The 26086-nt window shown below is 36.8% G+C and overlaps 2 protein-coding genes across 2 annotated transcripts in view; one reads left to right on the plus strand and one right to left on the minus strand.

Moving 5' to 3' along the window:
• EIF2A (eukaryotic translation initiation factor 2A) overlaps positions 1-3897 on the minus strand; it is a 38413-nt gene extending 34516 nt beyond the window's left edge. The window contains exon 1 of the mRNA XM_012782852.3: positions 3753-3897. Coding sequence (XP_012638306.2) covers positions 3753-3780 — 28 coding nt within the window. The 5' untranslated portion in view covers positions 3781-3897. The remainder of the gene's footprint in view (positions 1-3752) is intronic.
• Positions 3898-4038: 141 nt separating this feature from the next.
• Positions 4039-6371, plus strand: SERP1 (stress associated endoplasmic reticulum protein 1). The gene is made up of 3 exons (XM_076004658.1): positions 4039-4515; positions 4801-4876; positions 6088-6371. Exons 1-3 carry the CDS (start codon positions 4432-4434, stop codon positions 6126-6128), a joined length of 201 nt encoding a protein of 66 aa, XP_075860773.1. The 5' UTR covers positions 4039-4431; the 3' UTR covers positions 6129-6371.
• The last annotated feature ends 19715 nt before the right edge of the window (positions 6372-26086 follow it).

The raw sequence follows: 26086 nt of genomic DNA on the forward strand, positions 1-26086 counted from the left end.
AAGCTACTACGAAGGCTGACAATATTGATGGTCCTCCATTGGACAACCTTCTTTGTACATGATACTTTCTGATACATATGTCTGTCTTAGGGTATCAATCGAAGTAATTACCAATTAAATTCATAATAAAAATCATATTGAGTCATTACAGTTTTTTTGATAAATATAAATCACTATTTAAAACAAATATGTTATTCTATACCTCCCTATAGAGAAACCTAACTAAGACAAAGTGCCGCAACACATTTTGCACCTCTAAGATACTTTACTAGATTTAATCAGTTTATACAGCTTCCTCATACAAATCTGTTTTTTTTTCCTTTTTAAAACAAGTGTTTGGTCTATTCTGTTCAAACACTGTTGAAGCAAGAGACAGATCCATGAGACCACCTAATGCGCTGCCTCAAATCCGAATAAATGTATAAACAAAGTTTATTAGGAGAAACACAAAATCAGGTCCATAACAGAACATAAACTGTTCTGCAAGTTAATAAAAGCAAAAATAAATATGCACTAAAACGAAACTCTTTTCAATACACAAACAAATTTGTTCTACATATAACTTTTTTTTTCTTAATCTAAAAATATTTAATTGACAAAGATTGTATATATTCAAAGTGTTCAACATGATTTGATATTTGGGTACATTGTGTAATGATTATCACAATCAAATTAATTAGCACATTCATCACCATCCATGCTATACATCAGATTCCTTTGACCAATATCTCCCCCTCATTCCTCAGTCCCTTGCAACCACTGTTCTCTCTTTTTTCTAGGAGTTTGACTTTTTTAGATTACATATAACTTTTTAATGAGGAATCCATTTTAATTAGAAATGTCTGAATGTGAAACAGTAAATATATAGTTAGCTTAATACAGTGTATATAGACTTGGTGTGATTTCTTATTTTTAATTATTTCCTCCTTTAATCAAAGGGTATTAGTAATATGTTCTATTAGAAAAAACTAGAATGCAAACAATTCCTTTCATTACAAGAACAAATAAATGCCAGAGTTTCACATAGTAACCGTTTAAAAACAATAACTGAAGTTGTATTACATAGTATCTTTTCTAAACTTACTAGTCTTTCTAGAGACTCTTATACTATTAATTGTTCCAGGTTTGAGTTAGAATGAGAAAAACACTGGGATGTCAAAAAACAAGGGTCCTATGTCAGGGATATAGTAATCTTTAAAATATGATACTTTTCCCAAACCTTACATTTCCTGAACTACTTATCAGGAAAATAAGTTTAGGAAAATGTCTCCATTTTGAATAAATTATCTTGATGATCTCAACTAGGAAAGCTGATTAGGCAACATGAATTTCATGTAATGGACACTGTTATTTTACACGCATAGCATCTAGCTCCTATTCTTTAGGAGACATTAATCTTTTGTGACCTATGTAGGAGTTTAAATATAATTTGGTCCTGACCATTCTGACTAAAAATTGGCTGATGCAACTACAAACAGGAATCAAGCAAAATCACAGACAGCTAGCCTCAAGACTTTGGCTGAGACTACTGGCAAACAATGTGCTCTTTCCTTTAGAACTACTGGACTGGTTGAATGTTAGACTGAAAATGAATTTAATCTAGAAGAAAGCAAGGATCTAGGGATGAAGAAAGACAGATTTTCGAAGCATGTTGAGTATATGCATATGGCAGTACCGAAGCTTTTAGGTTACATGAGTTTAAAAAAATCCCCTTTTCATTTGCTTTGGCTTTTTTGTCATTTTTAATTAAGAGCCATGACTAATAAAATTGACTGGATAATCTCCAAATTATTCACAGCTCTAAAATCTCATAAGTCTATGTTTAAAGACTATAGAAGTAAAATAATCTACTGTTGAGTGAAATACCTACACTAAGAACATTTTAAAAATTAAGCAGTGTATTCTAGTGAAAGAAAAATGGACCATGGAGTTGAATGATCTGGATACATATAATCCTGACCTTGCCAATTTGCAGGGTGAAATCTGATCACACCATCTCTCAGGATCTCTAAGAACATGAGGGGTAGACTGAATAGATAATCTTTAAGCTCTTACAAAGTCCTTGATTTTAAGCACTGCAAGAAAATAGTCATCCTTGGTTAATTTGACTATAAAGTAGCTATTCTTTGTTAATTTATTTCTCCATTAAACATTCAGAGTACCTATTGTTTACCAGGCACTGTACTAGGTACTAAGAAGACATGGGGCTCACAGTCTAGCAGAGGAGAAAAACAACATCTAGAAAATTAACCTATGTGATAAGTGAAAAAAAATTTCAGTTATACATGAGGTACAAAAATAGACTGTGGAGTGACTGACTTAGCAAGAGTGAAGAAAGGCTTCACAGAACAATGATGTCTCATATGAAGTTTAACAAATGAAAAGAAGTTTGTCAAATCAACAACAGGAACAGAATACTCCTAGGCTGAAGAAATAGGTTATTCAAAGGGATTTTCAAGCAGGTCAGTATTGATGGAACACAATTTAAGATGTGTTGGCAAGGAAATATAAATGAGTGTCAAGAGCTATTCCAGGATTATAAAGGGTTCCCTATGCTATGCTACACAGGATGGAATTTACCCTGTAAGCAGTAAAGAACCACCGCAAGCATTTGAAAAGTTTATCAGATTTTAAAATATACTAATTTTTTATTAGAGTTCACATAAGCATTTAGTACTCAAAAATTGTGAATAACATACAAGCTACCTTCAAGAATCTAGAAAAAATCCATTTAATTATGTAATTATGTAACTATGCCTTTTAAACAGTTTTTGCCTAGCATATTATAGTCATTGTTTGATAAATGGATGAATAAACTGTAGTAGATAGATTGAACATGAGTGGGTATGGTGCTTACTATCAAAAGACTTGCAGAATAGCAAAAAATGCAAAAACTTAAGGTTTTTTTCAAGTCTTGGGGAAATATGATCCCCTTCCTCAAACTGTAAACAACCTCTCTCGTTATGACTTTTTCCCTCCTATGCAGTTATTGCTACTTATTCAAAGTCTTATTTTCCCTCCCAACTCCCCTTTCCTTATTTGATACTCATATACAAAGACTTACAGGCATACTCTAGTCCAGTGTCTTCTTCCCCGGCACTGTCCAATACTAAGTTTATTCTTCAACACTACAAACTCTCCTCAGCTTCAAAATCTCAGAGGTCCTCTACTAAAACGCTCATAACCATTTCACTACCAAATGTTGCTAGAATATTTCTATCATGCTCACTACTACTCCCCCAAACCACACCTTCATCGTTTGAAATCTGCACTACCACAGCTCCTCTCTCCTTATCAGTCCTACAAACCTCTTTAAGGCAGAGAGTACGGAATTCAGAATTACGTAAGTCCAGGTGTATTTAATGTGTGTGGTCACTCTACAGGACTAAAGGATATGCTTATTTTTTGTTCTTATTATAGAGCTAAATGACTTCAGAGGGACCCATGTAGCACCAGTATTGCACAAATTCAACTTGCACTTTCTGTTCTCTCCCGTCTTCTCCTCCTGCCGAAGAGCAAGCGGCAGGGAAGAATGATGGATGGGTAAAAGGGAGGGGGAATACTGGAGCCCAGGGGCGGAGGCTTCACTTCCGATTGCCACGCGATATCAAGATAGCCAAAAAGTCTGGCTTCGCAAGCCACAAGAAGAGGTGGCTCAGACTCCAAGGCTCCTCGAGTAAGTTCTCAAGGGCAAAGGCAGAAAACGAAACTGCTCTGAAGAAACAAGAGTCCCTTGCTTGTTCAGAACTCACCTGTCAAGAGCGGCGTGGAGGGCGCCATGTTGTCCCGTGTGAGAGTTCACGAGGACCGAACCCGGCCCCTACACGTCTCCTCAGGCGTGGGGACTGAGACTTGGTGTTTCCGGGGCCACCAGCCTCGGGGCCGATTCACTTCCGGTTGCGGAGAGACGCGGAAAAGGAGCCCGAATGCGCACGCGCAGCACTGGGGGCGATGCTTTACAGAGCTTGGGAGGGCTGGACTAGGGCTAGTGTGCTTGCTTTCGCCCTCCCTCTATAGCGGGCGGAGCCCGCACTTCCGCGGGGCGGAGCCCGCCTAGTGCTGACGTTGGCAGCCGAACCCGAAGTAGTTCGAGGCGGCGGGCTGCACCGTCCGGTTGTGTTGCGTTTCCTTCCTCTTTCACTCCACGCTCCCGGCAGCGGCGCGAGGGCGTCCCGGCGGCCTGCTCTCTTCTTCCCGCGCACCCTCCTAGCTGGTCAGTCCGGCGTCGTCAGTCAGTCGGCAACCCGCGCCCCGCTAGCGCTCAGTCCCGGCGCTCGCCGCGCCCAGGCCCTTCGGCCGTAGTAGTGCCCGGCCTGATAGCCTCAGCGCTCCGGCGGCGCGGGCACCCGGAGCGGAGCCTCGCAGCGGCTCGAGGGTCGGCGGGCGTGCGAGTGTGAGGGGTGGCCGGGGCAGGTGGTGGCGCCGCGAAAAATGGTCGCCAAACAGCGGATCCGTATGGCCAACGAGAAGCACAGCAAGAACATCACCCAGCGCGGCAACGTCGCCAAGACCTCGGTAAGGAAGAGCGGGCGCCCCTCTCCGTTTCACAGCTGGGGCTGAGTCCCGGGCCTTGGGGCCGCGTCGAGTTTTCTTCCGCAGACCCGGCCGACTCTGGGCTCCGGGTGCCGTGGAGGGCTGGGAGCCCGAGGCTGTGAGCTGGACCTAAGTCTGGGGGCTTGGGAACGGAGGGGAAACCTGTGAGGTGAGGAGGCCTGGCGACCTGGCCCGGGGTGCAGGCTGTGGAAGCCTGGGGTCCGAGTGGTCTCTCTGCATCTGAACGGTGGATTTTCGCTTTTGCAGAGAAATGCCCCCGAAGAGAAGGCGTCTGTAGGACCCTGGTTATTGGCTCTCTTCATTTTTGTTGTTTGTGGCTCTGGTAAGTGTCCTGGGGGCTCCCATCTGGTAGAGGCTTGGGTGAAGGGTTTGGGATGACGTAGTGACCGATCAGTGGTGAGTCCCACCTGCGTAGTTCTCATTCCACCTGCCAGAAGCGCCATATAATCCTATTTTGTATGAACCAAATAACTTGTCCCACATATGCACAGAAGGTGGTGCTCCAGAAACTTCTCCCAGCTTGATTTGTGGTCACAGGAGATCAGAAAGGAGGTCAGGTTCTTGGTAATAATCAAGTTGGAAGAAATTTAAGACCAAACGAATAAACAAAAAACTCACGGAATGAGAATTTAGAATGTAATGCAACTAGATTATCAGTGCCTTTGCAAAGAAGCTTATAAACATCACATACATATGGAGTTAGAACTTGATTTAACATGTACCAGAACCTAACGTCTTTGTGTCAAAATTGGGTATGTTTTATAGAATAAAGCTTGTGCAAAAAATGGATTTACTATAGAGGAAACGTACCTGATTGACAATGTATGAGACAAATGTTTTTAAATTAATAAAAAAAAATTTGACATGTGGTAAGAAAAAATAGTTGTCTCGGCAATCTGTTACAGTAATAGACATTTGCCTCTGCAAATGAGTTACAAAATATCTTTCCTCTCTTCATTTATTATCTTAATATGCAAGCTGTTAAATTTGAAGTAGATGTTTTTGTTTTCCACATTCTAAAGTTATTGAGATTTCTGTTTAACATTTCACTTTGCCTTTCTCCTGAACTTACCAATAGGAGGCTTTCCTGATAAATGGCCAAGAGCCAAGTAGTTTATATAACCTAAAGATGATTGAATTTCAGCTTTGTGAGAATGAGGAAACATGCATATATTATAGGCCAGACCTTTAAAAGATGCTTAATTATTTAGGGCTAAACCAAAAATAACTCTGTGCTAGAAAAACCTGTTTGCTTTGGAGCTTTAAGTTCTTTCTAAAAATGATTTGTTATCTGCAAACCTCACTTGGACACTTAGACATAAAGTTCAGGGAAGCTGAGATTTACAAAAATAACTTAGGGGCATTTAGTTGTTTATTAAGATAGGCTTGTCTTCACTTATTACAATGAAGTTAGTTAGCATTTGCAAATGTAAGAGTATCCTTGGATTCTTCAACTACATTTATAAATATTTGCCAGTCCGAAGACCTATTTTATTCAAAACTTGTTTTAATATTTGCTCTTTCTCTTTACAGCAATTTTCCAGATTATTCAAAGTATCAGGATGGGCATGTGAAGTGACTGACCTTAAGATGTTTCCATTCTCCTGTGAATTTTAACTTGAACTCATTCCTGATGTTTGATACCCTGGTTAAAAACAATTCAGTAAAGCATCCTGCCTCAGAATGACTTTCCTATCATCCTTCATGTGTCATTCCAAGGTTTCTTCATGAGTCATTCCAAGTTTTCTAGTCCATACCACAGTGCCTTGCAAAAACACCACATGAATAAAGCAATAAAATTTGATTGTTAAGCTACAGTAGTGGACCCTACTTATTTAGTCAGTAAAGAGTAAGATTTTTATGTGGTTATTGAAATAGTATGCAAAATGGGCAATTAGATTAAATCTGTGTAGACAGTGTCTAGATTTTGTTAACCCTAATGTGTAACTGCAATTAGCTTAATTTAAAATTTAGAGTCTTGTGGTTTTTATATAGCTAGGCACTTTATTACTCTCTTGAATTCAAAGCACACTCCCTTATAGGGTCATGTAACTGTCCTGTAATAAGGTGCTTATAAATGGAACAACTACATAGTTAGCCTAGTTTTACCACAACTTTCAGCATCTAAAGATTTTTAAAAGCTTCTAAATGCCTAATATAAAGGGAGATGCTTATAGCCACAACATCTATTTTAACAATATAGTTTCTATTGTACTACCTTGGATTTTGCATGAGTATAGTAACCTAAGATGCCATTAAAAAAATTGGTCGAGCATTTTCTAACTTAATCAGTCACTGAAGTTTCACTAAAAGCTATTATGATGGAGTGAAGTCAGTCTGGGAAGGTTTATTTATGTCACATTGATTTTACCAGGATTATTTCAATATATCAAAGGGATTTACTATGCTAGACAAAATTTTAGGGAAAAATACTAAAAATGAATGTCTCATCAGGACATGCTGTTGAGTCCAATGTGCCATAAGACATCTTAGCATGTTAATAGCAACAAGGCACATCAACTAAAAAGTTACGCTTAGTTTGGAAACGCTTTTTCTAGATTTATAATTAAAATGCTGTTAGGGTACTAGATACATCAGTAACATTTGGAATTAAATGGATTTACTGATAAGGATCAATCTTCAGTCTTCCCTTTGTTGTATGATTTTTATAGGTTATGGTTGATCAAATTTTCTTTTACTAATGGTAAGAGTGAGGGTGATAGGGCAGGTTTTGAGTTTTCTAGTACTGTTGAAAACTGCAAATATTGGCTATTTATATACTTAGCCATAACTTGATGAAATAAAGCCTGAGCAGTGTCTGTGTAGTAATGAATTGGAAAAGAAAGCTGCTTATGTTTGCTTTGTTAATTGCCTCAGGATATCTTTTTTAAAATAAGCTGTTTTAAGAGGAACAGAAGGGAAATCTACCTAGTCTATAACACAGTGTGAACCTCATAGAGGGCTTCTGGTGCCCTCAAATATGGAGAAGAGTAAGGGAGAAAAGTGGTTAAGGACGGTTGAGAACTTAACTACTCCGGAATAGGAAAGGAATCAGGTGACCTTGGGCCAGCAGGTTTTTAACTGAATTGTTACCTGCCTTTCTCACCCAGCAAATCAACCCCTGTACTTGTTTCCCTCTTTGAAACAAGCGTCTTGGTTAACTAATGCTATTTTATTGTAACTTTAAAAATGGAAGTTACTGCTCTAAATTCATAGCAGGTGCCTTATTCTTTGCTTCGAGTCAAACCATTCCATATCAGAATTTTCCTTGATTTACTATAGATAATTGGCTTCAGGGTGTTTTTTGTTTTTGTTTTTTAATGTACAATGTTTTTGATTAATTTGACTGTTAAACTGCTATAGCCGGCAATCATTTTGCATATGTAAAATTGCATTCCCTTTGTATTTCATGTATAATTTACCAATGGAGTACATTTTATATTCAGGTTGGATTATGCATGTTTGGATAAACAAAAATTGTGTTTTATTTGACTTCTCCTTTAAAAATAAAGTTCCCAGAATATTTGATGCTTATCTTCTAAAAGAAAATGATTTTAAAGACTTAACCTGAGTAAACTTTGTAGTCAGTAGCAAATGACTGTAAAGAATGCCTAGTATTACGTTGTACTTAAAAGAAATAGTACACAGAGGCACAGATGTAAGGTTTTGTAACTGAAAATGAGTAGTAAGAAAAAATATATAAAAAGCACAATGAATTAAATTTTCTCCATTTAGGATTTACTCATCTCCTTGTTATCCAAGTCAGGTTCAAGGAAAAAGCACAATTCTTTGATCTCCCTTTCCCAGCTGAATTTTATATATTACCTAGTGTTGAGCACAATATAAGAATAAATACTTTGTTGGGGTTGTCTACATTATCCAATTACTCTTTGTGGTTTAGCTCTAACATTTCAAGGAGTCTTCAGTTATTTCATTGTATCTGTTGGGTTGTATATAATGTTGCTCAAAATAAGTAAGTGGGCTTCCAAAATAAGTAAAGATTTTCATTGTAACAGGATACATTGTTTTGATTTACATTAAAGAAATGTATGTACTCAACTGCAGGGCCATGTCTCTTCTCACTAAGGTTACTGGAGTTCTGTTGGCACAAAAGACTTCTATATAGAGCTGAATTATGTTCTTGGGCTCAGTAGCAGATCCACCAACAAAACTTTATTGTGCTTTAACATCTGTGAAATTTAGAGCATCATTAAATTCTCCATTTGGAAATCGTTCTTAAGTTTGATTTCCCTTTACCTACCTTTAAGTTAGTTTTTTGATTTATTGTTTTAGATGCAAACCCTAATTTCAAGAGGTAAAAGTTGGCTTCATGCTCTTTGCTTTACCTTCCAAAAAAAAAAAAAAAGTTGGCTTCAATAGCAAAGTCTATGGCCAGGCGCGGTGGCTCACGCCTGTAATCCTAGCACTCTGGGAGGCCGAGGCGGGCGGATTGCTAGAGTTCAGGAGTTCAAAACCAGCCTGAGCAAGAGCGAGACCCCATCTCTACTATAAATGGAAAGAAATTAATTGGCCAACTAATATATATAGAAAAAATTAGCCGGGCATGGTGGCGCATACCTGTAGTCCCAGCTACTCGGGAGGCTGAGGCAGGAGGATCGCTTGAGCCCAGGAGATTGAGGTTACTGTGAGCTAGGCTGATGCCACAGCACTCACTCTAGCCTGGGCAACAAAGCGAGACTCTGTCTCAAAAAAAAAAAAAAAAAATAGCAAAGTCTACATCACTCCCTTAGAGAAGCATTTTCTGTATAAACAGTCTCATTCTAGCTACTTGTACTGCTTTATCATCAAGTTGAATTAGTATAACATGTCCTTATTTGGAAAGAGTACTAACAAGCAATAAAAGGCTAAAAATTAAACTGAAGGGGAAAAATTAACTAGGCTTGGGTAACCCATGTATGTCACAGAATTCATATATAACACAGAAACATAAAGATAGAAAAGACATAGGCAATTTAGTCCAACTGCTTCAATTAATGGATAAATAAAACTATGCATTTATTCAATGAATATTGAGTAACTTACGTACCAGGTATGGAGCTGTGAATACATCGAGCCCCAGCACTCAAGTATCTTTCAATCTCGTGGAGTGGGAACAGACAATAAAATGAAAGCATGATCATAATTGTGATAAGTATTTCAAAGGAAAAGTAAAACCAGTTAAATCAGGGTTTTTTTGTTTTTGTTTTTTTGCCATCATTTAATTGAAGTAAAGCAGAAATCAGAACTGGAGTTTCTTGACTCATTGTACTCAATAGAAATCATAGGAATGATTGCAAAATTTAGAACACTTCTGTTTTCATGATGAGCCCTTTCCTACTTCTTTCATAAAACATCTTTAATTTTTTTTCAACTTGCCAATTTAAGGAAGAATAAAAGGAATTTGTCCTTTTATGGATGCAATTTCTTTTGAAAATGAACTCAAGTAACAAATTTACTATTGGTGTTTACAGCACAAAAATGCAAAGATCAAACCAGTAATGTTACCACTGTGACATATTCAAGGTTACATTTTAAAAAATTATTTTACTACAATTTTGTTTAAAAATTTTTTATATGTGACATTGAAAAAGTCTAAAAATTATTCTTATCCTGATTCAAGTAGCAGAGACAGAAAGCATTATTTTAAAAATTGTTTTTAAAAATTAGTCCAGTAGTCCAAAAAATGCAGTACTGTGCTCTCCATAGATACTTTTTATAAGAAAAGTTCAGTGAATAAACCATATATGAATTCTTTTCCATTGTGCAAATTTCTACTTTGGGATGCAAATAAAATTAGAACAAATCTATCAATTTAAGTAATTAAAACTATGATGTCCATATCAGTAAATGGACTAATAACAAGTTCTTTTTTTTCTGTTATGGAGAAAGCCTCCCTAACAGGAGAGTGAACAGTTGATTTTTGAACTGGAATAATTGATTTAGGAACTTTAGAAATGATCTTGATTGGACCCTTTATTTTACATTTGAGGAAATTATGGCCTAGAGAGATTATCTTTCCCAATATCAGTGAACCAGTAACAGAACAAGGATTAGAAAACAGATTTGCAAAGACCAAAATGGTTCTTTTGTATGTTAAGTGCCAAGAAATTATGATTCTTTAAGAATGTCTCCTTTTACCTTCACAGATTATTTATTAATCTCATTAAACCCCAAGAGATTTCCATGGAGGTAAAAATCTAAAGATTTATTAAACTTCAATAGCTTCCCACTGCCATTGAGATGAAATAACTCTTTATCCTTGATTTTTCAGAACACTTCATAACCTACCTTTTCAGCCTTGTCCTCACAGCTTCCTTCTGTAGAACTATTCTAGCTCAAATTTTTCAGATACCTTTACTTTGTTTTTGCTCATTTTCCATACATTACAATACTACCTACCCTTCAGATCCGGTTTTAATTTCATGTCCTCTGAAAAGTTTTCCACTGCCTTGGGAGTCAGAAACACTCTCTTTGGGATTGGTGACTCTGGATCAGTTAGCATTTATTATGTTGCCATGTTTATTAATTTTGTTTCTTAGTTTCTCAGAGTATGGAGTCCTTAAGGACAAAGGCCATATGTTCTCTTTTTTACTTTGCTTACTTTCACCACCCCAAGGCTAGTATGGAGCTTTACACAAATACTGGGAGATTAACATATTAATTGAAAGATAAACAACAAATGCCTTATGACATCAGAATAATCTTTAAGAAATGTGACTTTTTGTAAAATCCTCTAACTCTAGTATAACAGTCATCCAACCGCTTCCAAACCTGGTGACCTCTGGTTGATAGCTGGGTTCAACACCAGAGTTCAGTTTCTTTACCCTTGAAATAAACTCATCCCGGATAGGCTTGATATTTGGAAACACATCAACAGTGTGATATTTGCCCTTTGGTCATATTTGAGAAGCATTCATAATAAGTGTCATTGAGAAAATGAAAAAGTGCTTTATCAAAAGCTGTAACTAGTCAGTCTGGTTACAAGGAAAGAGTCGAATAGCCATGCTTGCTGTTTAGAGCAGGTGCCTGTGGGCTATCACCCGCCCTTTGTCCTATCCCCATCCTAGGGTGGAGGAAGGGGCAAGGACACCACACAGGTGTGCCCTTCTCAGTGCCAGTCCTGGGCAAATCTGGCAGGTGTACCCCACACAAAATTCAGCCCTTGAGAAGAAATATCTTGTTCTTGCGAAGGAATTCCCTACAGCAAGGCCACACCATGTTGATTATCATTTAGAATATGGTGTGGTTATCAAACCAGATCTCATGCCTTGGTCAAAAGAGATTTCCGGGGTTCTTTGGGAAACTGTTGTCTACCAGGCCGCACAGAGTGCCCAACTTGCAGCACGCTTAGCTCCAGACATCCAGGAGTGCCATGAGACCAGGGCAGAGCCATGGAGGGGCTGCACGTTTGTTTTCTGTTTGATGTGTGGGGCACTAAGAAATGCACAGCTGCAGATTGCAAAACGCAAACATGTCCAGGATTGAGATAACGTTATAATTTCTGATAAAGCCTAAATCATAAAGGCAAACAGTAGGAATATCCAAGTATATTTCCACCTAGCTCCAGCCTTGGTTACTGGTGCACAATCTGCCTGTTAGTTATAGATGGATTATGTGAAAAAAGGTACCGCAGAGAATGAAAACCATCAGGAAAGTAATTTGTTTTTGAGAACAGTATCAACATGTTCTTCAAGGCCAGACACCTTTCTTTTTGTAAACATTCCATTAAAATCCATCTGTGTGGCCAAGTACATTCAGGGAAAGCTGACCAGGGGAGTTTAATACGCAGCCTGGTCTAATCTCCTACTACTCAGAGTGTAGGTGGGGACCAGCAGTTACCTGGAAGCCTGTCAGAAGTGTAGTATCTTGTGCACCACCCAAGACCCACTGAATCAGAATATGCATTTCACAGGATCTTCAGATGATCTGTCTGTGAATAAAACTTTAAGAAGTATTGAGAAGAGCCCTGAGTTCTAGCTCCAGCTCTAGAGCTAACTAGTTAGAAGTCTTAAATCCCACAACCTCTTTGAGCTTCCTTTTCTTTATCTGAGGAAAAGAAAACACCCTCTTGCCTCACCCAAACGTTATGAAATCTAATCATGGTAAAAGCACTTTGAATAGTTAGAAATATACTATGCAAATAGGATGCCACTGACTTTGTGAACTGCAAAAACGAAGAGATCTCTGACAGGGCGAGGCCTTCCTTACTGAGAACGAAAGGGAATCATAGGCTTCACATTTGATCTGGCAGAAAGTCACCCACCCTCTTAGGATCACTTGCTATTTATAAATCTCAAATGATAACTTTTACCTTTCCTAAGTTTTACCTTCTGAATGACTCTCAAAACTTATAGGACTATGAATAATATTCAACTATTTAGCCCCTAACATAAAATTCTTTGCCTGTTCCTCCATGTTGTAGCATATAACTGTATTTCATTCCTGTTTTTGATTGAATGCAGATGTACCATATTTTGTGGATCCAACATCAGTTGGTGAAGACTGGGTAATTTTCATCTTTGATTATTATGAATAATGTTGTTATGAACATTCATGAACAAGTTTTTGTGTAGACATATGCTTTTATTTCTTTAGGATATACACCTAGAAGTAGAATTGCTGGGTTGAATGGTAACTCTATGTTTAGCTTTTTGAGGACTGCCAGACTGTTTTTTAAAGTGGCTGCACCATTTTACATTCCCATCAGCACTATATGAGGGTTCCAATTTTTCTACATCCTCATTAACATATTATCTGTCTTCTTTATTCTAGTCATCTTGGTGAGTGTGAAATGGTATCTCATGTAGTTTTGATTTGCATTTTCCTGATGTATAATGATTTTCATGTGCTTATTGGCCATTTGTATAGCTTTGGTGAAATGTCTGTGCAGATCCTTTGCCCATTTTAAAAATTGAGTTATTTGTATCTTGTTATTGAGTTGTAAGGGTCCTTTATATAGTCTAAATACAAATCCTTTATCAGATATATGATTTGAAAGTATTTTGTCCCAGTCTGTGGATTATCTTTTCACCTTCTAGAGAGTGTCCTTTGAATCACAAAGATTTTTTAATTTAGATGAAGTCCAATTTATATATCTTTTTATTTAGTTGCTTGTACTTTTAGTGTCCCATCTACTAATCCATTGCCAAATCCAAGGTCATGAAGATTTACTCCTATATTTTCTTTTATAGTTTTGGCTCTTATATTTACAAGTCTTTGATCCATTTTGACTTAATTTTTGTATATGGTGTGAGATAAGTATCCAATTTTGTTCTTTTGTGTATGGCTATCTAGTCCCAGCACAACTTGTTGAAGACAATTTTTCCTCCATTGAATTACCTTGGCATCCTTGTTGAAAATCAATTGACAATTTATACATAGGTTTATTTCTGAATTCTTTATTGACCAATATGTCTGGCCTTCTTTCAGTACCACAATGTCTTGATTACTCTTGCTTTGCTAAGTTTTAAAATCAGGAAGTGTAAGTCATCCAACTTTATTCTTTTTCAATATTGTTTTATCTATATTCTGGGTCCCTTGAGTTTCTATATGAATTTTGGGATCACCTTGCCAATTTCTACAAAGTCAGCTGGTATTCTGATAGGGATTGTGTTGAATCTGTAGATTAATTTGGGGAGCACTGCCATTTTAACAATATTAAGTCTTCCAATCTATGAACATGCATGTCTTCAATTTATTTAGATAACCTTTCATTTCTTTTAACAATGTTTTGTAGTTTTCAGTGTATAAGTTTTACATTTTTTGTTAAATTTATTTCTAAGTACTTTATTCTTTTTGATTCCATTATAAATGGAATTGTTTTCTTAATTTCATTTTCAGAATTTTCATCGCTAATGTGTAGAAATACAATTTGTTTTTGTATATTGATCTTGTGTCCTGCAACTTTGCTGAGCTCATTTATTGGTTCTAATCGTTTTTTTAATGAATTCCTTAGGATTTTTCATATGCAAGATTATGTTATGTGCAAATAGAGATAGTTTTACTTCTTTCCTTTCTAATCTGAATGACTTCTATTTCATTTTCTTGTCTAATTACTCTGGCTAGAACCTCCAGTACAATATTAAATAGAAGTGGCAAGAGTGGACATCTTTGTTTTGTTCCTGATCTTAAGAAGACATTCTGTCCTTTCACCATTAAGTATGATGTTAGTTGTGGGTTTTTTGTAGATGCCTTTTTTTGGGTAAAGATTTTGGTTTGCTAATATCTTGTTGAAGATTTCTACATCTATGTTCATAAGAGATCTTGGTATAGTCTTCATTTTTTGAGATGTAGGTTTTGGTATTAGGGCAATACTGGCCTCATGGGATAAATCAGAAATTTTTCCCTTCTTTGCTATTTCTTGGAAGAGTTTATGAAGAATTGGCATTAATTCTTCTTTAAGTATTTGGTAGAATTCACCGGTAAAGCCATCTGGGCCAGGGCTTTTCTTTGTGAATAGTTGTTTTGTTACAAATTTAATCTCTTTACTTATTAGAGGTCTATTCAGATTTTCTATTTCTTCTTGACTCAGTTTTAGTAGTTTATGTTATTTTAGGAATATGTCCATTTTGTCTAAGTTACCTAATTTATTGGCCAACAATTATTCACAATATTCCTTTGTAATCCTTTTAACTTCTGTATCATCAGTAGTAATATCCCCTCTTTCATTTGAGCCTTCTCTTTTTGGTATAGCTACAACTTTGTTGGCTTTGTGGTTCTTTTCAAAGAAATGACTTTTGGGTTTTGTTAATTCTCTCTGTTGTCTTTTTATTCTCAATTTCTTTAATTTCTGCTCTATAGCTCTTGGTATTCTTGGCTTGTCTTTCTTGGAATAGAAGCTTTGCTTTATGAATGAGCTTGGGTGAGGGAAACTGGACCCAGTAGTCTAGGTAGATACTCTGTCCCATGCATGGGGGATAGGTAGAAGAAGGGACCCCCCAACTTTTGGCCATACTCCTCAGAACTTAGCCTTTGTAACAGGTAGCTAGGAGCAGGTTGAGAAATGCAGACATCCTGCTCCTCCTGGGAAGATACTATAGCTCTCCAGTTGGGAGCAGAGGGAGCCCTGTGTTCTTGGCTGCATCCATCCAGAGTAGAGTTTCCATCACTCGGAGTATAGAGGGCGGAGGGAAATGGATCATGACTCAGATGCCACAGACTCTTACTGTCTCTACCTAGTTTTAGTAGGTTTTCTTGGATAAATGTTTCTTCATTTGCTGTATGGCCTTGAGATGATTTCTAGAGAATTAAATTTAAAAAAAAATAATTTTCACCAATTTCACTGTGTAGTAGGTCCACAGAGGCCCTCACATTACCGAAAGTAGAACCTTAGGATTTGCTTTTTAATTTTAATTCAATTTAATTTTATAAGCCTGTAATCCTGGCATTCTGGGAGGCCGAGGCAAGAGGCTCTTTTGAGCTCAGGAGTTCAAGACCAGCCTGAGCAGGAGCGAGACCCCATCTCTACTAAAAATAAAAATAAATTCCTTGGACAGCTAAAAATATATAGAAAAAATTAGCCGGGCATGGTGACGCATGCCTGCAGTCCCAGCTACTCTGGAGGTTGAGGCAGGAATATCGCTTGAGCCCAGGAGTTTGAAGTTTCTTTGAGTTAGGCTGATGCCACAGCAATCTAGCGCAGGCAACAAAATGAGACTCTGTCTCAAATAAATAAATAAATAAATAAAAATAGAAAGAAATTAGCCAGGCATTGTGCCATGTGCCTGTAGTCCCAGCTACTCTGAAGGCTAAGGCAGGAGTATCGCTTGAACCCAGGAGTTTGAGGTTGCTGTGAGCTAGGCTGACACCACAGCACTCTACTCAGGGCAACAGAGTGAGAGTCTGTCTCAAAATAAATAAGTAAATAAATAAAATAAAAATAAATTTAAAAATAAAAAACTATTTCATTTTATAAGTATATTTACATGAGTCTAATATCAAATCTATTAAACCAGGTATATCCAGAGAAATCTAGTTCCTATTCCTGTTCTTTCTACTTTGTTGTCTCTTCCTATTGATAAGGGTTAAAAATGTTTTTTTGAGATGTAATTAATTTACCATAACACTCACCCTTTTAAAATGTACATTTGGTGGTTTTTAGTATGTTTACAAAGGTTTGTAAGCCTAGTCACTATCTAATTTCAGAATAATTCATATCTCTAAAAAAAAACTTCATTCCCATCATTCCCTTACCTATAGCCATTAGCATTTCCTCCTCCTCACCATCCTCTGGCAATGGCAACCACTAATCTACTTTCTTTCTCTCTAGATTTGCCTATTCAGGACTTTTCATAACAAACGGAATAATATAATATATGATCTTTTGTGATTGACTTCTTTTACTTAACATGTTTCAAGGTTCATTTTATAGCATCAATTAATACTTTATCCCTTTTTATTTGCTTACCCAGTCATCGGATGATGGACATTTGGGTTTCCATTTTTTGGCTATTATGAATAATGCTGCCATAAACATTCATGTACAAATTTTTGTGTTGGAGACGTTTTGTTTTTTTTTTCCCTTGGGTATATACCTCAAAGGAGAATTGCTGGGTTTACTTCCTTTTTAAAATTTTAAAAGTTTCTGCAGGAATCTTGATTATATAGGTAACCTTTTAAAGAAAGATTTTGTTCTTTCATTTAGAGATAGGTAAGTAGATAGATATGAATGTGGATATATAAATATTTGGTTTCTTAGATAAATGATAGCACAGATATTATTTTCTTCACTTTGCTTTTTCCATTTTTGCACTTAAAATATATTCTGGAAAACAAAAGCAAAAAACATATATCCTGGTATCAGCCCAAATCAGTGTACAGAGATATTCCTCACTTCTTTTTATAGCTGCATGATCTGGATGTGCCATTTATTCAACCAGACACTATTCATGAACATTCATTTTATAGTCTCTTGCCATTACAAATAGAACTAGGATAAATTGCTGTATGCATTATATGTTTTCATATTTTTGAATGTGTATTTTTGGAATAAATTCTTAGAAGTGAAATTTCTGAGTCAAAGGATAAGTGTAATTAAGCGTTATCAAATTCTTTTCCATTGAGATTGTTCTATTTTATATTCCCATCAGCAATGTATGAGATTGCCAATATCCCTATGTGGTTACTTTTTATGATGTACTATATGTGATTAATAAAAATAATGTGTATTCTCTAGTTTTGGTGCCAGTTCTGTGTTCTTTGTTCAAGTTGTTATTTATTATTGTTTAAATCTAGATTCTTATCAGTTTTTAACTTTTTGAAGAAGGTTTATGGGCTTGTAAAATTCTTCTAATATTTCCATAAATTTTTGCTTTAAATATTTTTAAGGCTCTGTTAGATATATTCAAGATCAGGGACATCTTTCTGTTGGATTATTTTTTTTTCATTATGTATATTCATCCCAATCTTTTTCACTTACAGTCTATTATATTTGATGTTGAGATTTATGTAATCTTTATATATAATTTTTATATGTACAGTTATATATAATCTTTATATATACAGTTGGCCCTCCATATCTGTGGGTTCCACATCTGTGGATTCAGCCAACACTCAGATTGAAAATATTCAGAAAAAACATTCCATGAAGTTCCAAAAAGCAAAATTTGAATTTGCTGTGCCAAATACTATAATGAGTCCACATGAATAAAGTAATATGTGGACATTGTATTAGATATTATAAGTAATCTAGAGATGATTTAAAATATATGAGAGAATGTGAGTAGGTTATATGCAAATACTATGCCATTTTAAATAAAGGACTTAAGCATCCACAAATTCTGGTATCCTCAGTGGTCCTGGAAATAAGCCTCCATAGATATCAGGGGATGATGATATACATTCAAAAATACATAAATCCTAAATATATTGAAAAACATATATTCAAATGTATATACTCAGATATGTATACTAATATAAATATTTATATATTCAAATAGTATATATAATAAATATATGTATATATTCACCCTTCTTTGGGATGCAGTTTATGCAGTGTCTTTTTCTATCCCTTTGTCTTCAATCTTTCTATTATGTCTTATGTTTTTTTTTTTTTTTTTTTGAGATAGAGTCTCGCTTTGTTGTCCAGGCTAGAGTGAGTGCCGTGGCGTCAGCCTAGCTCACAGCAACCTCAAACTCCTGGGCTCAAGCGATCCTTCTGCCTCAGCCTTCCGAGTAGCTGGGATTACAGGCATGCGCTACCATGCCCGGCTAATGTTTTCTATATATATATTAGTTGGCCAATTAATTTCTTTCTATTTATAGTAGAGACAGGGTCTCGCTCTTGCTCAGGCTGGTTTCGAACTCCTGAGCTCAAAGGATCCACCTGCCTCGGCCTCCCAGAGAGCTAGGATTACAGGCATGAGCCACCGCGCCCAGCCTATGTCCTATGTTTTAAGTGTCTAGTACAAATATCTAGCTTTGATTATTTTTATGTAGTTTAAAAAATACTGTGTTTAGTTAATTTACATATATTATAATTAGCAATGTTTTGAGACATTTCTACTGGCATATTTCTTGCTTTCTGTTTACCATATATTTTAGCTCTTATTATATTTTGCTTATTTTTAATTTTCTTTTATTGTATTGATTGGGATTTCTGGAGTTTTTTTTAAAAGTAAAATATATCTAAGCAGCATGACATTTTCTTTATTATAATTTTTACCTGTGGCTCTTCTATTTCAGAAATTAGAGACCATCTTTTCTGGATTAGTTCCTTCTCCTCTCTCAGCTTATGGGTAATTTGACAAAGACTTCATTTGTAGAAATTATTATGAATTTTTAAAAATTTATAAATCATAATTTAAGCTTACATAAGCTACACAAAACTGCTTATCATGTAGCCTTTGAGAAAAAAAATTTTTTTTTTTTTTATTTTTTTTGAGACAGAGTCTCACTTTGTTGTCCAGGCTAGAGTGAGTGCCGTGGCGTCAGCCTAGCTCACAGCAACCTCAAACTCCTGGGCTCCAGTGATCCTTCTGCCTCAGCCTCCCGAGTAGCTGGGACTACAGGCATGTGCCACTATGCCCGGCTAATTTTTTATATATATATATCAGTTGGCCAATTAATTTCTTTCTGTTTATAGTAGAGACGGGGTCTCGCTCTTGCTCAGGCTGGTTTTGAACTCCTGACCTTGAGCAATCCGCCCGCCTCGGCCTCCCAAGAGCTAGGATTACAGGCGTGAGCCACCGCGCCCGGCCGAGAAAAAAAATTTTTATCATGATCTTTTGTACTGTAAAAATATTCTCTATAATGCTTATTGTCAAAAGATAGACTCTTTTTACTATCTTTGTCATTAGGAAAACCACACCAAAATATTTACGGGTTAATACTCATGATGTAGGTAACTTATCTGCAAATGGTTCAGGAAAATAATATCCAGAGAGAGAGAGAGAGAAAGTGAATGGTATAAAATGTTGACAATAGGTAAATCTGGGTATATGTCTGGTTTTGGTACTATTTTTGCAACATTTTATAACTTTGAAAGTATTTCCAAATAAAGAATTTTAAAGTCCATATTTAGCAAAGGAGCTTTAAAAATCTCTGTGAAATTTTCCATTCACACACACAAAAAGTAAAGTATTACTATTTTTATGATTGGGTGCCACCCAGTGTTCAGTCTCTGCAACTACATTCAAATCCAACTTCTCAAAACTATTTGGAAATGCCTTTTTGTTGATTTCTTTGTGGTGACAACATAAATTTATGAAAGGAATGTATGTGATATCAAAATTAGTAAAAAAAAAAAAGCCACAAGCTACTAAAATATGAAAACAGACCCACACTTTGTAATATCAAATGCAGATTTCTGCCTCCCTTATGACTCTGATCAGTACACAGACTAGTCAAAAATAGGGGTTTATGCATAATCCATGATAATTTTAGGGCATAGAATTATTCAAAACATCCATTTACTGGAGATGAAATAGTCACAGCAGGAAAACTAGCAACACTTTTTTTTTTCCTTTTTTTCTAAACTGTCCAGAACAGAGAAAGATAAGCTTCCTTGGCATCTTCCTAACTTGGTGGACACATTTCATTCTGATCCACTTTTTCACGCAAACATCTTAATTTATTCACCTCACTTCCCTAACCCTTGTGGATCCAAGGTTTTGTCTCTAGTCCTTTTGTAGCTTCAAGGACAGCCACAGGATTATCTTCTGCGTCCAGTTTTCCATTGCTTCCTTACTCTGGCATTTGAAGATTCTTCTTTCTAATTTGTGAGTTTTGATACTCACTTAAGAGGATTGTTGTTATATTCCTAGTCCTCTTATTGGAATTAATTGGAAGGCTTGACCTTGTTAAAGGATCATTTTCAAAATGGGTAAGATCATGACTCTATACAAATATAAAATGAACATGAGTTAAAGATTTTATTTAAATCATTATTAATAAAGGAACCAGTAAGATGGTAAACAGCCAGTTCAAAGGAACCAATTCTGTCAAAGAAGCACAATTTTTTATGGAGTAAAGGAATGCTGAAATAATTTTACAAATGAATAGAGAAACTGCATTGTTCCACAGAGAGGAGAAAATTGGACCTCTATATAACAAAATGTATTTGCCTGTGTATAAACAAGACTTCTCATTATTACTTATCCACAACTTACAGAGCTGTAAAATATTAGTAGCTCCAAGGCAACGGAAGGGTAGAATCAGATAATAGGAAGGGTGGGCTCTTACTAGTGCTTAGTTTTCCACAAGAGACACCCAATAACTTACTATTTCTAAATGTTCATATTACCTTGAATTTTATAGTATTTTTTCAGAGAAGACATGGCTATTTCTTTACTTTCACAGTGGGAAAAAAAACCCAGCATTTTTCCCCCTCTATCTTTTGCTGAATTAATGGAGCCAAATTTGGGGGTGGGAGTGGGGGATAAAGAAGGAAAAGGAATTACAGTCTTATACTGCATAATGATGTTTGTATCAATGTCAGACTGCATATATAATGGTGGTCCCATAAGATTTTAATGGAGCTGAAAAATTTGTATTGCCTAAAGACATCATAGCTTTCATAACATCATAGTGCAACACATTACCTTTTGTCTAGGTTTAGATACACTTACCACTGTGTTACAACAGTATTCAGTACAGTAACATGTTATATAGGTTCATAGCCAAGGAACATAGGCTACATCATATAGTGTAGGTATGTAGTAGGCTATCCATTCTAGGTTTGTATAAATACATTATATGATGTTCACACAACAAGGAAAATGCCAAGGAATGCATTTCTCAGAAGATGTCTTTGTTGTTAAGAGACACATCATTTCTCCTATTTTCTCCTAAAATTTCAGAGCCATTAAATGTCATTAAATGAACATTTGATCCTGGTTACTCTTAGAACCCTAATCTATCAGGTGTTTTATCTATTTATGGACGAATTGGTGATGGATAACAGGGGGCTATTGTTGATTTGTAGAATATGAACAGAGTATAAATATTTTAAGGTCTGGGAAGAGAAAATTCATTCTCACTGACCTACTCATAACAGCTCCCTATGAAGCATATTTTGAAAACCACTAAAGGAGTTTGAAAGATGAAGTTGTATTCAGGATTTTCCTTTTGATTTCAAGGTTGGGCCTTATCATTTTGTTTCTAGAAAGGAAGATTAAACAGATTTTGGTCATATATTAACATAGGGCTAAAAGCACTTTGAGGACAACCCTGCATGCCCAACCCAAGGAACTTAAGGGATAAAATGCTTTCTGGTGGGATAAAAGGCAGGAAAGATGACATCTTCCCCCAGCAATGGGTAAGCATCTGGCTCTGCTTTTCACTGATTTTCTGCCTTTGCTTGGGAGGCAACAACTTGACGGAGGCAGTTGCTGTTTCAAGCAGAAGAGAATCAGGGGGTGGAGTAAGATTCAGAAAGCGTTGTGTTTTGTCTAAATGTGGGAAGGAATGAAAAATTTACAAGAGAGAAAAGACTGATATATTTGCTCCAAATACTTGTGTAAGTAAAAATCTGAGGAGTGGAATTACCAGGTTGAAGGATATGTGCATATTTTATGCACTTTCATGTAGTCCCTGTATATTAATTTAATAAAGCTTGTATGGAAACAAGTTAACATGGTAATGGAAATCATTAATTGTAAGTGAGAAGTGTAGGATATAAAATGTGTACTAATATATACATACTAAAATGAGAAAGGGACATGAAAAATACTAACGTGGTGGATTTTTTTATTGTGATAGTTATGTGGATGTTTTTAAAAATTGTTTATATTTCGATCAATGTGTCCATAATAATAATTTGATAATTTAACAAAGCAAAAGAAAAAATGTACATTTGCTTATTGCTGTAATTACACTTACTTGAAACCTCTCACATTTTACCCTTATATATAACCCTGTGTAGCGTATTAGATAACTTATAGGATTAAGTGATAGTAGGCAACACCTGTGTCAGGATCACTTATGGAACTGTTCATTTGTAAATTGTTCTCTCTAAATTTCGGTTCCTTAGGGTTTTCAGGCTTCAGGGAGTCTTGTAGGATTAAAGGCAGAAGCAACCAGAAGTCAAACATCCTCCGGGTCTTTTGTCAAAGTCTGGAGAAGCTACCAAGGGGGGCGTCGTGGAGGGTAGGAGAGTCAGGCCTAGAGGCGGGAAGGGGAGCGGAGCAGCTGGTCCCCTGGGCTGGATGTGACGCCAACGGAGGGCAGGGGGTGACTTTTGCAGGAGATTGCCAAACCCCTTGCGAGGGGTGGAGGACCCATCGCTAGCCACGACCCTGATGTCAGCAGGGGTCTTGATGAACTGCAAGTGGGACCATTACCCAGTTCTGTCTATGCCTCCCCGGGGAGAGGCCTGGCACCACTAATACGGCATCTCCCTCCGCCCCGGGAAGGAGGGTCTGTATAAAGGTGATGGAAAATAAAAGTGAGTCCGAGTTTGTGGCCTGAGATTCACACCACAAAGTGAAAAAACCCCGCAGAGAACGAGGAGGCGGAGCGCTTCTGTCTGGAGGTGCTTGTGAACCGGGCGTTTGATCACCTATAGAGCCCTTGCCCGCGCAGAGTAACTGGGTGCAGGAGTGGTTCTCAGTGCGTGCACCTGCGCGTGCGCCACAGGCTCGCGAGGGCTCTGTAAAACCTGGGTTGCTGAGGGCCTCACCCCTCGAGTTTCTGATTCAATGGGCCTGAGTTGGGGCTTGAGAATGTTTATTTCTAACAAAGTCCCAAAGTGAGGCTCATGCTGCTGGTCCCCGGACAATACTTTGGTGAATGTGCTGTTTTTCAAATGCTTTGATGTCAAACGTCTTGATGGCTGCCACTACGTAAGATGGTGTGATGCCACTTTTACTAGACATTACTGTTCTCTTAACGCTGGCTTGGTTTATTTTCAGATTTAAGAGTGGAGCATTTGGAGTTTGTTGGATCCGTTTCCAAGGCTCATTTGGAGAAAACCATTTCAGTGCTTTCACTTACTTTATAGAAGACCATCATTTTACAAGATTTCCATGATATAATTAAAATGATGTCTTGGTAATTTGTATGGGCTCTTTGAGTTTAAAACTTTTCACATATTATCATCTTGTCATGGTATTTCTCTTAATGTAAATATGCCTTTGGGTCTTTTTAGCAGCAGTCTTCGAGGTAAAGAGTAGTCATCCTGATTATGGTGTTAGTCACAGAGCTGATATATATATATATATATATATATATATATATATATATGTTTTTAATTTCATAATATTATGGGAGTATGGACGTTTTTGGTTACATGGATACTACTTTTGTAATGCTTCAGTCATATCTATAAGTGTACCCATCATTCAAATAGTGTTCATTGTATCCATTATGTACATTTTCAACCATTCTCTCCTCCCCCCTCCCCTGCTTGATTTACGCTAAGTTTTACTTGCTCTGTGCATGTGTGCTCATCAGTTAGTTCCAATTTACTAGCGAGTACATGTGGTGTTTGTTTTTCCATTCTTTAGATACTTCACTTAGAATAATGGTCTCCACTTCCATCCAAATTGTCGCAAAAGGCATTCATTCATCCTTTTATGGCTAAGTAGTATTCCATGGCATATATATATATATATATATATATATATATATATACCACATTTTGTTAATAATCCACTTATGAACTGATGCGCACTTGGGTTGATTCCACATCTTTGTGATTGTGAATTGTACTGCAATAAACATTTGCATGCAGGTGTCTTTTCAGTAAAATGACTTCTTTTCCTTTGGGTAAATATCCAGTAGTGGGATCCAGTAGTGGATCAAATAGTGGGTCTACTTTTAGTTCTTTGAGGAATCTCCATACTGTTTTCCATAGAGGTTGTACAAATTTGCTGTCCCACCAACAGTGTATATAAGTATTCCTTTCTATCTGCATCCATGTGAGCATCTGTCGTTTTGGACTTTTTAATAGAAGCCATTCTTCTAACTGGGGTAAGGTGATATCACATTGTGGTTTTAATTTGCATTTCCCTGATGATTAGTGATGTTGAGCATTTTTTCATATGTTTATTGGCCATTTGTCTATCTTCTTTTGAAAAGCTTCTGTTTATGTCTTTTGTCAACTTTTTAATGGGGTTGCTTTCTTCTTGCTGATTTGCTTGAGTTCTTTGTAGATTCTGGTTATTAGCCCTTTATCAGATATATAGCTTGCAAGTATTTTCTCCCATTCTGTAGGCTATTTGCTCTGTCAATTATTTCCTGAGCTGTGCAGAAGCCTTTTAATTTAATCAAGTCTCATTTATTTATTTTGTTGTTGCTGTAATTGCCATTGGGGTCTTCTTCATAAATTCTTTGCCTAAGCCAATGTCTAGAAGAGTTTTTCCTACATTTTCTTCTAGAATTCTTATGGTTTCATACCTTACATTTAAGTCTTTTATCCATCTTGAATTAATTTTTGTGAGTGGTGAGAGATATGGATCCTGTTTCATTCTTCTGTTGTGTCTCTCCAATTCTCCTGGCACCATTTATTGAATGGAGCATCTTTTTTCTAGTGTATCTTATTGTCTGCTTTGTCAAAGCTCAGTCGGCTGTATGTGGATGGTTTTATATTTGGGTTCACACAGAGCTGATATTAACTCCACACTGCCTCCTAGCGAGTTTGTGTCGGTGTCACAGCTATAATGTAACAGAATGGGTGTGATTACTGAACACAGAGGAAAACCCAAACACTACAGAGAAATGTGAATTATATGATTCTCTGAGACCTCATATAGGCTTCACCAGCTAGCCCCCTCAGAACGCTCCTTCCCAATAAGCCTTCAGCTGGAAAGAGAAGGAGGCCTCAGCCATAAAGGAAACACTTTCTTATATGACTTCTGACACCTAAAGTTTCAAATTCTCGAATTGAATGTGTCCCACCACTACCTCTAGAGCCCAGGGCATCTCCTGAAGCACAGTGTATCCTCTTCCTGCCTCACCTCTCTGATATCTTTATCTTTGCTTCACTAGCTTGAGGGGTGGTAGAATCAGAACCCCAAGCCGGAATCCAGAAGTGGACAAAAACATACAGTGTTTAGTCTTCTCTTCGGGTACAAGAAAAGAGAATATGTCAGGG

Source organism: Microcebus murinus, chromosome 1, assembly GCF_040939455.1.
Source record: "Microcebus murinus isolate Inina chromosome 1, M.murinus_Inina_mat1.0, whole genome shotgun sequence".
Lineage (NCBI taxonomy): Eukaryota > Metazoa > Chordata > Mammalia > Primates > Cheirogaleidae > Microcebus > Microcebus murinus.